The following is a 12,190-nucleotide window of genomic DNA, read 5'->3' as shown; positions in this document are numbered from 1 at the left end:
TAGTCATGCGACGATTTTCTCAAGCACTAAACCCGAAAAGTCCGCGCGGCCGCTGCAAAAGGATTCGGCGTGTGCAGTCTGTTTAGATGCTGTCGGCTAACCGAACAGATATGCCTGAAGTCGTGGGAACTCGTATTTTGTGAAGATGCTGAACAGTGCATTTGCCTTTTTGGGAAGCGGCGTTCACCCCAACTCAAACTTTTCCAATGCACTGTCTCCGCATTCGAATGCAAAGACAATTTTGACGAACCTGTACTAAAAGTACAACCTTCAGAGCCGCACAAGCGCAAATCAGGCCGTGAAGCGCTGTGGCGACAATAGCAATGTTTTTTGCAAAATGTAGCAGCCGCGGCTGCTCAGGCAGCGTGCGTTTCGGAAATGTTGCGTGTAACTGTGACCAGGATATCCAAGTATTTCTTGATATTGCCTCTCCAAAAACTAAGCAAAATCTCAACAGAAGTTGAAACCTCATGGGGGGACGGCGAAGCAGATTCTGGAACTACTTGTGTGGGAGGCTGGTGGACCCGAATGAAGAGTGTGTATTCTTTTCAAGTACAAGGAAGAAACTCTAGTACTAAACCCGTTAAATATCGAAACTCGACAGCGCCAGAAAAGGCCGATTGTCCAATGTCTTGAGCGTTCGGTGTTCCGTCAATATATAACCACATCCTTATCTGTGTATGCGTATGTGTAACGAGTTTTCTACCTCTCTATGTGTCTATGTCTGTTGATAATCTTCGGACATAACTGTGTATTTAAAACACCACTGTTGAATGCGAACCACAAAGACGACAGTAGAATAGCCGTCGATTTCATTATGATGGCAGCACAGAAAATTCACAAAGCTTAGAGACAAATTACGGTAGTTGGGTATAGACAGCCAACCTTGGCTGCCCTTCAAAAGTATCCAGAAAACTGCACTGTGTCTTGTACAAACGGGAGGCGCTGGGCCAAGAAACGTCGACGTAATATACACCTTCTGCTGGGTCTTTGACCTATGTTTTTCTTACCTTTTTCTAGACTGTAACAATACGGGAGAAACACTGTGTCAATTTTGAGAAACAACTGAGAAATGAACGACAGGGAACAACTGAGTCAAATACCCTGGAAGAACACCGCGATACCAAAAACACACAGATTCCCTCGAATACGGCGTTTACGTTAGTCAGTATCCGAATCGCTGTTCCGAAATGAGGCGATTACGACAAAGCAAATTCCTTTCTCTTCTAGACTTCTCTTAATAGTTATTGCAATTCGATAGGCTGTAAGAAGGCCTAGCCCTCTTTTTCGTCAACTAAACGGATGCGATTCCCAGAGAAACGTTTGGCGTCTTTATTCTTTTCTTCAGGTGACTTTTTTCCTGTACTTTCACTTTCTTCGCCTGTCACTTCCTTCAAACTCGGGGGACTAGGAATGGAGTACTGGCCCTCGCATGACGTAGACGGTGTCTTCGGAGCGATATCCTCATCTTCTGACGAGAAGTTTCTACATGAAAACCCAAAGAAAAAAGAGGGCATGAGAGACGACAGGGCAACCGCTCGTTCCCTCTTTTCCACAAATATGGGCGAACATGCGTTTTCTGTTTTCCTTCCAGAATAGAAACCTGAAGCGAAGAGACCATCCTCTCCAGTACCGCTTGTACGCGAACCGTTTCCGTCATCTTTTTCACCTTTGAAGAGCACGGAAAAGATACTGTTTTTTTCCTGTTCGACTTTGACCGAAGTGCCAGAGTCTACCGGAGGTACGTTAAAAATAAAACAACTCCGCTTTTCGGGTGCGTTGTCCAATGAACTTTTGTCTTCTTCAATTGTGTCGGGAGACGATGAGATGAACGACTGCAGGGGGGGGCGCCAAATAGAGGTACTGTTTCTTTCGCCAACTGATTCGGAGTAGTCCCTCTCAGTGGAGGTCTCATACAAGGACAAATCCGGATACCAAATCTCTGGAGTATCCAGGAACATTGTTCCATTCTCATTGACTTCTCCAAGAAATTGCATGTCGTCAATGAGGGGAGAAAAAGGGCCCTGGAAAAAACAGTTTTTCGGAAAGTCCTCAAAAAGAGTAGAAGCGAGAGACACTGCATCTGCGGACATTGCAGTTGACAAGTTGCCGACGTTGTCTATCTGTGGTTCGATTTCTTTATTAGTGTCTGTGCAGAAGAAGGAACTGTTGTTCTGGTGGATGCTGTTGTCACTCCAGGGTGAAGTCCCCCGAGAAGTGCTTTTGTTGCACTCTTCCAGTTGAGAGCAATCTTCCTCCACTAAGCGTACGATATCCTCTTCGATCCACTGAAACGCACTTTCGCTTTCCTCCTTGTCAGTTTCACCTAGATGAGGTTCCGATGACAACATCTCTATCGATTCTCTTTTCTTGGGAATTTCACGTTCGCCATCTTTGTTCTTAATGTCCGGTACACGCAGAAGGTGAGAGTCACATGCAGAGGAGGCTGCGTGCAGTACTGCGGCAGGAGGTGCAGTAGATTCTTGCCCTCCCACTGTTTTTCCATCCAGAGCTGAAGTAGCAGAATCAAAATTCTTTTCTTTCTCCTTCGTGCAGCATGGCATTTCACAGTCGCCGGCATTTGGTGGCCGACTGTTCTCGTGAACGGTTTCGCAACGTTGTGCCCATGCCTCGTTTGCCATCTCGACGTCTGCAGCCTTCGCGTTCTGCGAAGTGACACTGGTGTCATTCCGTTGATGACACAGAGGCGGAAAGAGAAGAGACGGCATGCCATCCCATGGTCCAGGAAACTGGCTCGAAAAGCATTGAGGAAGAGGTGGCTCCATTGGGCATGCTTCCCGATCCCAAATCATCGAAGACCTGGTATGCAACACGGCCCCCCGCGGAAGCGGGTAGCGTTTGCTTTGGATGTAAGTGCAGTGTTCGTTACCCTCCGGTGTATACAGGCGGTAATATCGAATGAACGGTTCAGAGAGGAGAAGATCTTGTAACTTCGTATGTCCCAGGACCATACAGTCCAACCTTTCATACGTGGTCCAGCGAACTAAATCCTTGACTTGGGCGAGGAAAATCCCGGTGGGCGCCGGGTCAACAATGCGCCCAAGAGCACGAAGGAGCTGAGCCACAGTGGCTAAGGCAGTTGCCGATTCCTGAGATCCTGGGGCTGTCAGGCAATTTCGTTGAATAAACTCTCTAGCTGCTACTGGACACGCAGCGACAGGCACGAGCGCTTTATCCCGGTACGTCAGCAATTTCTTCCATGAAGCCAGCTGAACCATTCGGATGAGGTGAGCGAGTTTCATGTTCTTGAACATCGGAACCTCCTGACGAAGACGCTCAGCAAGCGCGTACCGCCCCTCACTGAAGAAAGGCGTTTCTGGGCCGTTGCAGTCCTCACTCTGCGGCTGGTGTCGCATTTTTTCGATGAAGTACCTGAGAGGAAATCGCGACAGAACACACAAAATCTAGACGGTAAAGCACCGGTAGAAACCACCCGGTTGAACCAACGGACGAACGTACTTCCAAAAGTCCCTATGAGGAAAACAACGCAGTCTGTCTGTGTTCATGACGACCACTGCCAACCCGCATCGATGATATACTTTGACGAAACGGGAAGCTTGTATCATCTTCCTCAAGAGACAGATTGACACGGAATGTGATGACCACAAACATACAAGTCAGAAAATGCTTAGAAGTCGTATGTATACATACAACTGTATACATAGTTACGAATGTATCAACTAGATGTTTTCGACGTATGTAGTTGAAACACGTCGTTGAATACATCTACAGTTTAATTCCTTGTGTGGTTCCTCACCAGTCGCCCACCTGTTGAATTCGAGCCACTGTTCAGGACTGTAGCAGTCCTCGCGGGCTCGAGTATCGACGAACCCGTCAAATGATTCAGGTGCAAGCCCATCCTTCAGAAGGACGACCCATCCATCTTCCCCCTTCACCCGTCTTTCGACTTGAGGAACGACGTCCTTAGAAGCGACGGCGAGAGCAACGACTTCACTTGGCAGCCAAGAACCGCCTTCTGTCCTCTTTCGTATTTGGTGTGCAATTTCACCAGCAAACGGTTTGATCCCTTCTTTATATAGGAACGTGACGCACGCTGTAAGTGTTTTTTCAAGCTGAGGAAAAGCACCAGGGTTGGTGTGCAAAAGCTGTTGGAGGCTACTTCCGTCTATCCGTGGAAGAATTGTGCCATCTTGTAGACGCAGTACATCTACTCCAGCGATCCGCTGCTTATGACCCTCTTTCAATATAGCCTTCGGAATGGGGCCAAAGAGGCCGAATGGCTTATTCTGAATGACTAAAGATGAAGGGGATAAAGGATTTGGTTTCTTCTGCTGATGAGGGTGTAGGGAAAGAGTACCTACACTGGTGTTACCACAATTACCCTCCCTCGAAGCTTTGGTAAGTGGGCATATCGTTGGCGATGCATGGTGCCGCGCCTGAGAACCATGGCTATTGATGGCGAATCGGGAGGACTGACTTTTACCCGCCAACCCGAAACTCGAAACCGCTCGTGGAGATGGCTTGCCACAGAAAAACGATGAAACTGGACTGTGGCGCTGTGATGGTAAAATCGGAGGAGAAGGGCAAGAAGACTTAGACACTCTCTGGTACGCTTCTACGGGTGTTGGGAACGCCGCAGTGTAAGAAGTTGGAGAACTGATGAGAGGTGCTGAAGAGGAAAACGATGAAGAGGAGAGAGGTTTTGGGACGGGTGGAGGAGGGTAAGAAGCCTTATAACGAAACGGCTCTGCTTCCGGATTCGGAAAGCTCGCGGCTTCGCTGGGGAAATGCGCAGGGGCCATCATGGCCACTCCGATCAGTAATAGAACAAATTGCACGGCAAACAAGGTGATCCTCTTTGCGTAGGATCAGGAAACTGGGACACTAGATCACCTAACGGGACACACCACCCGAATTGGTGTGGGAAAGATGTTACGAAGAATGAACGGATGGAGAGAGGAACGTGTTCTCGACAGGCTCTGAGCACACGTGTGAATATGCTCACTTGCGGTAGACCAACCTCTGTACAACAGACGACGCTCACTCACTCATACCTAGTTCCATATGAATGTTTTTCAGTTCAGTCAGCAGATGAAGATTTCCCAGTCACACAGTCTGGCGCGCGTATGATTGTGTCTGTAACTATATAGCCTGTCTTGCGCCGCAGTGCATACGAGTACTGTACCCACCTACGTCTGAAATTTGTCTGACAATGCCAGTATCATTCAGTTCACTGGAAATCTGCCTGTCAACACAAAGCCGAAAGGCCATTCGCCTTCCGTTGTTCAAACAGAGAAGCAGCTTCTTTAGTCGCTGGAAAGAGGAGCTGTCGATGGTGCCAAGAAGACAAGCCAAAACTCGAAACTTAACATCTGCAAAAGCTCGGGACAAGCAGGTACCTGTCGATTACCTTACAAGAGTGACCGCACTTAGTGTATGAAGGCGTGATGTACGTGGTAGACATCATGAGTCAACTCAGGGCATGACTCATGAAAGAGAGTCGCGTTTCGCCTAAAAATGTGGATAATAAAGGGTCAACAAATTTATTAGTGTGGGTTTGGGCAAGTAATCTCGAAAAGGAGACCTTGAAGCTTCCAAGTCAATGAAACTGTCAGTTCACGACGAAAGAAAAAGCAGACAGATGCGAAGCCGTCGAAGAGAGTTCGTTCCTTCCTTGGGAGACAGGCTGGGTTGATTCAAAAAGAAGACAAGATTGAGAAACGGTTTCTCGATAGTGTCACGTACGCCACCGACAGCACTCTTAGATGCCGGTAAAGACACTTTTTTGGACCTCCGAAGGTACTATAATCACATGTTGCCAGAACGAAAGGATACATTTTTCGAGTGTGCGTGAAGGTGTGGATCAACTGATGTGTTTTACTATTCATCAATTTAGATAACGGACTGACAGGATTTCATCGAAAACCCCCGTTTTTTGAAGATGCTTCTCCCCAGGTGCTCTCCAAAGAAATACTTGCGCGGGACAACATGATCTTCTTTGAATGTAGCATGACGCTGCGCATTTTGGAAAGATAGGGGCATGTCAGTGATTCTGCTGCCTTCGGACAACGATGTATACACAAGGGAAACTTCTCCGAAACAGTAGATTGACTCAGCAGCCAGGGCAGATGGCAACGCAGTTCTCTCTACAACCAACAAAGAAACTCTTTGGTCAAATAGGGATGCCTGAGGACAATGGAGGACACCTATTACATTGCCAAATGTGTAGAAACCCATTATCGAGTGGAAATTAACTGACAAACCGAATATCGGCAAATTTACGCGTCACTATCGACCCGGAGCCTGCCAAGCAAATCGACCTGATCCATGTCGCACCAGAGACGCTTCTTAAGAAAAAACTACCATACTTGTTCACAACAAATAGGATTGGGGATGGGAACCTGATTTCGATACTGGAAACGCGACTGTTGTTTACAAGTGCACATGCATACGGACGCTTTAGTGAGGGTGTTCACCCTGGAAGAGGGCGTCTGCGTAACACCCAGTGCGAACTCTCCACGGCAATTGCTTGGAAATCGTGGGCCTTTTGGTCACTGCCTAGTTGTTCTTTCACGAAATAGATGAATTGAAAAGGACATAACAACCAGAAGCTCCACAGTTCAAAATGTTTTCCTTCATTTTTTGACACACTTTCAGCCAATGGTTTCGAGTCGACTGTCGGCCGATCCGACCTCTTATACTCAATAGCCTTTCGGAAGTCGGGGAGTACCGTGAAGCAACCATTTTCTTACACAAGGGAGGCTGTGCGTGTCAGTTGGACGTGAGCAGACAACTTCGTAATCCGCCTTTCTTTCCCTTCACGAAAAAATATACGCACGCACTGGGGGTTAGATGAGCATAACATGGCTGATATGAACGACAAACGTTGCTACTAGGACCTTGTGCAGATCCCCAAGAAGAATTGCTTTACCAGCCTTCGCAAGCGTGATCGGCATTGTGATGGACACCATCGAATTCATCAATCAGCGGAGGAGGAGTGATCTAGAAAAAACACTCAGCGCAGCGTGTCTCGTGCAGGGTGGGTCTGTCGATCTCCAAGAAGAGCTTCCGTTCCAGCACTGGGTGACGGAGGGTGACGGAGGTCTATATCCTGCATCCTTTCCAATTTACTCATTCCCACTTGGAGATATGTCCCTACGCAAACAGCTGCTTCTTCCGGAACAGGAGCTCTGAGAACTTGCTCTCCGAAAATGACGAATAACCACACCTTGTTGGGCACGACTCGCCTGCCTTCAGTGAACCCAGAGAGCAGGGCGGTTGGGGGGCATACTCCGTTCAACCTGAGAATGGACTAGTAAGCTGGGTCAGCTAGTAGCATAAAACGGGGAAGAAATATAGAGGAGAAGATGAATGGACTGTCTTATTCACTCTCGCGCCTTGTTTATATTTATGTATAGTTGTTCCTGAGTTTTCAATCGTCTTCAGAAGGATCTGTCTCTTCCCGTCGCAAAGTTTTCGCGGCACCGTCCAGCTTTTGTTTTTCACGTCAGTTCTGACGGACTGAACTTTTCTATTTGTGCATGGTAGTACACTGTTTATTGGGAACTATAAAATTTTTTCCTTCTGGGGAGAAACGAAGTGCCTTTCTTCAATGACGACAGATCTCGTGGCTTTTCCGTCCACACAGAGACTGTCGTTGCACGTGTCTGCCATCCCTTGGATGTGCAGACTCAGGGTGGCAACCAGCGACCGTCTTTTTGGCCGAGATCTCTGGGGACAGACTGAGGGAATAACCGAATCAAAAACGTATCGATGAGCATGCGAACTCTTCCCCAAACGGGTAAATCCGGCACACACTGGCCGTGTCCCTCCCTGTGCGGTCGGGTCAAGCGCTAGGCGGCATTTTTGTTTGTTCTCAAGTGCCCGTCCGTTCTTCTTTCTTTTCTTCCTAGCCTCTGTAGCTCTCCCTTCCATCCAGGGCGCTTCTGTTTACAAAGTGACCTCTTCAAGCTGCTTTTTTTACCGAACGAATCTCGCCTGTGCGTCATCACCTGTAGGCCTCTGCCCTTCCGTCAGTTCCATTTGCGCGACTTTCCATCTCTTCCAGCCTTTTTCCGCAGAAAGGCCCAACAGAACACGAGGGGATGAGACCTGTGAATTCACGACTGAGGAATGTCGGTGGGAAATGCACACTACTGTTTGAATATGTTTCTTCGATGCCACTGATGGTCAGCTGTCTAACGAGCAGGCTTTCAATTGACAAAGGAAGGCAGCGTTACCCGTACTCGAATGCAATGTGAATCTGGTGTTTGTCTTTCATCTCTGCATCACATAAACGGAGTTTTCTGCAAGCTATGCTCCCTCTTAAGTCATTTACCGTCGCTGCGCTTCAGGAGCAGTGTGTGTCTTCCCCAGACTATAGAGAAAAGTATGGCGGCCGAAATCAGATCTGAAGGTGCGGATGAGCCCCAACTACACGGTAAGAACAGACTGATGGTGCCCACATATTTCGCTTGTTCGATGTCCAAGGGGTCTTCGGACGATGAGGAACCAGCGGGCCTCCTTGCGGAATAGCTCAGGTAAAAAACACAAGCTTGACTCGAGCATAGGAGCTCAGGTTCCGCCTTTAGTGGTCTGTACAAACCGTGTGAGGTAGCTTGCTCATGTCTTGTTCACTTTTCCGGGTTTCCTTCGCGATATGTTGAGTGTGAGTGCTCTCAGTCGACGGCCACTCTCTGCATGGGCTCGGCTGTATGACTCCTTCTCGTACAAATAGAGGCAGAAATCATCGAAGTACATCTGGGAGTGGAAGAGGCGGACGGTCGTGGAGCGGGTAACCACACTTGACGCAAGTGGGTTTTCTCGCCAGCTGCACATCTTATCGTGTGTCGTGTCCACTCTTTGGCTCCCCAGGTCAGCCTCAGGATTCGCTTCCAGATGCAGGCGTATGGAGCAAGCTGCCAGCTTTTCCCACAGCGTGCTGCGGAGACTGGAGACGGCCACCTCCTCTATCACCTCCGGGGTTGGGCGCTTCAGTGCGGCCGACAGCAGCGCCGTCGACGGATGGCGAGGCAGGGCCTCAGACGCCTTCTACTCCCGGAGAGGTACACGTCGCAGGCAGCCACTACACCTCCCTCTCTCCGCCCCTCTCTCCGCCCCCCCCGACGTTCTCTCGCTCCGGGTCTTGGCTGACCTTCCTTGCCCCAACTGCACCTGTGACTCTCTCAATTCCCGTGTTGCTAGTTGTCGGCTTCGCGCCCGTCTTCTGCATGATCTTGTTCATCGTCGGGCTGCACAGCGTCCTGCTGGCCATGGTCATGATGCACTGGCTGTGCATGCTGTTGGTTCCTCTGCTGTACATATACTTCGTGGAGCGTTCCTTTGAATACTACAGACACGTTTGGAAGATTCAGCGCTGTCGGTTTCGCTACCAGTGGCCCTGGGCAGCTGCCTCCTGCATCACCGCACTCGGCGGCGTCTATGCGGCCTATGTGTGTGCAAAGGCAGTGGGAGGGTCTTGGTTCGCCGGTGTCGTGGAGGGGGCGCGCTTCAACTGTCTGTCTGAAGGTCTGGACATTCCGTTTCCGCTGCTCCTCGTCGGAGGTGTCTACTTCTTTGTCGTGAACCCTGTTGTCGAAGAGTGGTTCTGGCGAGTGTTTCTGTACCGCGAATTCGGCGGCGCCGTCTTCGTCTCGGCTCCAGATGGAGTCCTGTACATGCACGAATCGGACCCGCTGTTGCTGTCCTGGTGCCTCCACTGGCAAACGTTTGGTGACGCAGCCACACACGTCGGGGCCACGGCTGCCGCGGTCCCTCCCACCTCTTCTGAAAACACGCCTCCACCGCCATCTCTCACTCTGTCTCCTTCCCGTTTCCGCTCAGCCTTCGGCGAGGCGAGAGCTTCGGGACAGTCCCGCACAGCTGCCGCGATTGCGGGCGCCCTTGTGGCAACCACGGCTGAACAGGGAAATTGTGGCGAGTTGGAACGCCATCCAGATACCCGCGGTAGAAGCGGCACCCTTTCGCTCTCACCAAGCCACGAACAGATGTCGAACGGCCACAAGCAGTGGGCGCGACATGCCGAGGCGCACCAGGAAAGGGAGTCTCTCTCTGACTGCACAACGAGGGTCTTTTGTGGACACAGCGAGGCGGAAAGGGCCGCAAAACCGGTCGTGTGTGAGAATCTCAGTTCGTCGACTGCCGCATGCATTGGGGCGCAACGTTCAGATGCTGAAGAAGGCAGACAATATCTAGGCGACAGGTGTGGATTTGCACCTGGAGATGGATCTGAGACCGCTCACAGCCTAGCAGCAATGGGAAACGTCGGCCTCGAACGCCTAGAGGAAGAAGGAACTTGGGGGGGAGGGCTTCGGGTTTTGCCAGACACAATTGACGAAGAAGACCCAGAAAGATGTCCCTCTCCTTCAGCTCCCGTCATGACTCATGTGGAACCTGGCGTCCTTCAAGTTGACGTGCGTCTCTCCGCTTCTGGCCAGGCCATGCTTGCCCTTTTCTATGCTTCGTACCACGCCGTCGTCTTCAGCACTACTGTAGGCGTAGCGTACGGCTTTGTCGCGATCCCGTGTGTCGCCGCTCTCGGGCTCCTTCTCACGTTTTTCCGCAATAGCAGCCGTTTTGGGATTCTCACTGGCGTCTTTACTCATGTCGGCGTCGACGCCGCTGTAGTGGCGATCCTCGCCGACGTCCTTCAGTTATACTGAGTGGCCTTATGAAGAGTAGATAAAGTAGCGACAACGCGGAAATGAGAAATAGATAAAACAGTGTTTAGAGCGGAGATAGTGAGTTACCACAGCGGCGATGTTTGGGCGACGATGTACCACAGGGGATGTGCGAAGGAAGAGGCAGGACAATGTGGGAGAAAACGGGCAAAGAAATCAATTTGGTTTCCATAAAACACTCTCCGTCTCGCCTATGGATGCTCAACTGCGCAAGAGGCGGAACCCGTCTGGTGGCTCGAGGCTGCGGTTGCAGGGGCTAATTCAAAAAAGGTTCTGCGCGCTCTTTCAGGAGCCTTTGCTCGTAGATATGCGAACAGCCCCGCTGTTTTGTCTCCCATTCTACGTAGCCCTTCGAAAGTGCCCCCCTTGGTTGGCAGTTGGGCCAGTGCTTGTCTTGCAAACCATTGAGCGTTCAATAAACAGGGACGCAGTGGAAATCATTCTCATCAATTATGAGTTTCTCCGTTAGACTGGTGTTTTTGGACCCAGTTAGATCAGTGGTGACGGGTGAGACTCCCCTGGAGAGTTCGGGGGGGATGCGGGTATGGGGTGCGACAGAAAGGTCGAGGTGTTGTAATCCGAGAATTTCATCCTTTTTTGATGTTTCCGAGGAAGAAGGATAGTCACTTTCTTCACCCGTAGCGGCAGGCATTTGATGTTTCCTGCTTCAGAATTTACAGAAAAAACCGCCTGAAAAGTGTATTGCGCATAAGTATACGTGCACGGGTTTCCACGTGCACATGTTTTTACAGGGATATGCATGTCTAAATGTACAGATCTTCGAGGCGCCATGTGTCTGTGCAAACCGTTTTGTCTACGAAGACAATCCCGCAGAAGGTATCAGGGTCCACAGCCTGTCAATTGAGCTGTGTTCACATTAATAAATATGGCTCGCGTCATGCATCGCTTCGATTTCAAGGGTAGAACAAGGGACACACCAGAAGAGTTCTCCTGAGATGTATGCCTCTTTTCCAGGTGTCACTCACCGCATGAAACAAGCAAACTTCCGAACACGGGTTTCACTCGCTCGCAACAAAAGGGGGAAGACCTTTGAGGACGGAACCAGAAAACATGAGGAAAGACAGACACTCGGCAACTTTTGTGTAGTTTCGTGCTTTCTTGTAGGCATTCATGCTGATTCGCGCCCGAGCCCTTGCGTGCTCATCCACAACGGAAAAAAAAGCGGCGTGTTGAGTGCAACAGAAAATAAGCAGGAGGCTACCTTCCGCTAGGTTCGAGATGCTTGTCTGCGCATGAGTCGTCTACTTCCGTCCTTGTCACCCACCGAAGTTTCGGCTGTGGATGTCTTAGTGTACGCTCGGGTTGCGCTAGGACGTAGAAACTACGAAAACAGCTTTCCACTTTTCTTCCTTTCACTTGATCACGGTAGAGAATCTCGGGACGGAGGGGCCCTCTACCGTGAAATCAAAGATCCACGCTGTTGTCTCTTCCTGCTACGAACCCTGAAATGGTAGGGAAGAACTCGAAACACTAAAGTCTACCAGAAG

At 50.0% G+C, this 12,190-nt stretch overlaps 2 protein-coding genes across 2 annotated transcripts; one reads left to right on the top strand and one right to left on the bottom strand.

Moving 5' to 3' along the window:
• Positions 1–1,274: 1,274 nt before the first annotated feature.
• TGME49_206620 (hypothetical protein) lies at positions 1,275–4,787 on the bottom strand (the record flags this gene model as incomplete). Its single annotated transcript, XM_018779369.1, has 2 exons — positions 1,275–3,393; positions 4,075–4,787. 2 exons carry the CDS (start codon positions 4,785–4,787, stop codon positions 1,275–1,277), a joined length of 2,832 nt encoding a protein of 943 aa, XP_018637239.1.
• Positions 4,788–5,517: 730 nt separating this feature from the next.
• On the top strand, positions 5,518–11,578 carry TGME49_206630 (hypothetical protein). The gene is made up of 2 exons (XM_018779370.1): positions 5,518–8,422; positions 8,857–11,578. Exons 1-2 carry the CDS (start codon positions 8,233–8,235, stop codon positions 10,662–10,664), a joined length of 1,998 nt encoding a protein of 665 aa, XP_018637238.1. The 5' UTR covers positions 5,518–8,232; the 3' UTR covers positions 10,665–11,578.
• The last annotated feature ends 612 nt before the right edge of the window (positions 11,579–12,190 follow it).

This window comes from Toxoplasma gondii, chromosome VIIa, assembly GCF_000006565.2.
Source record: "Toxoplasma gondii ME49 chromosome VIIa, whole genome shotgun sequence".
Lineage (NCBI taxonomy): Eukaryota > Apicomplexa > Conoidasida > Eucoccidiorida > Sarcocystidae > Toxoplasma > Toxoplasma gondii.
This window is presented reverse-complemented; position numbering and strand designations above follow the sequence as displayed.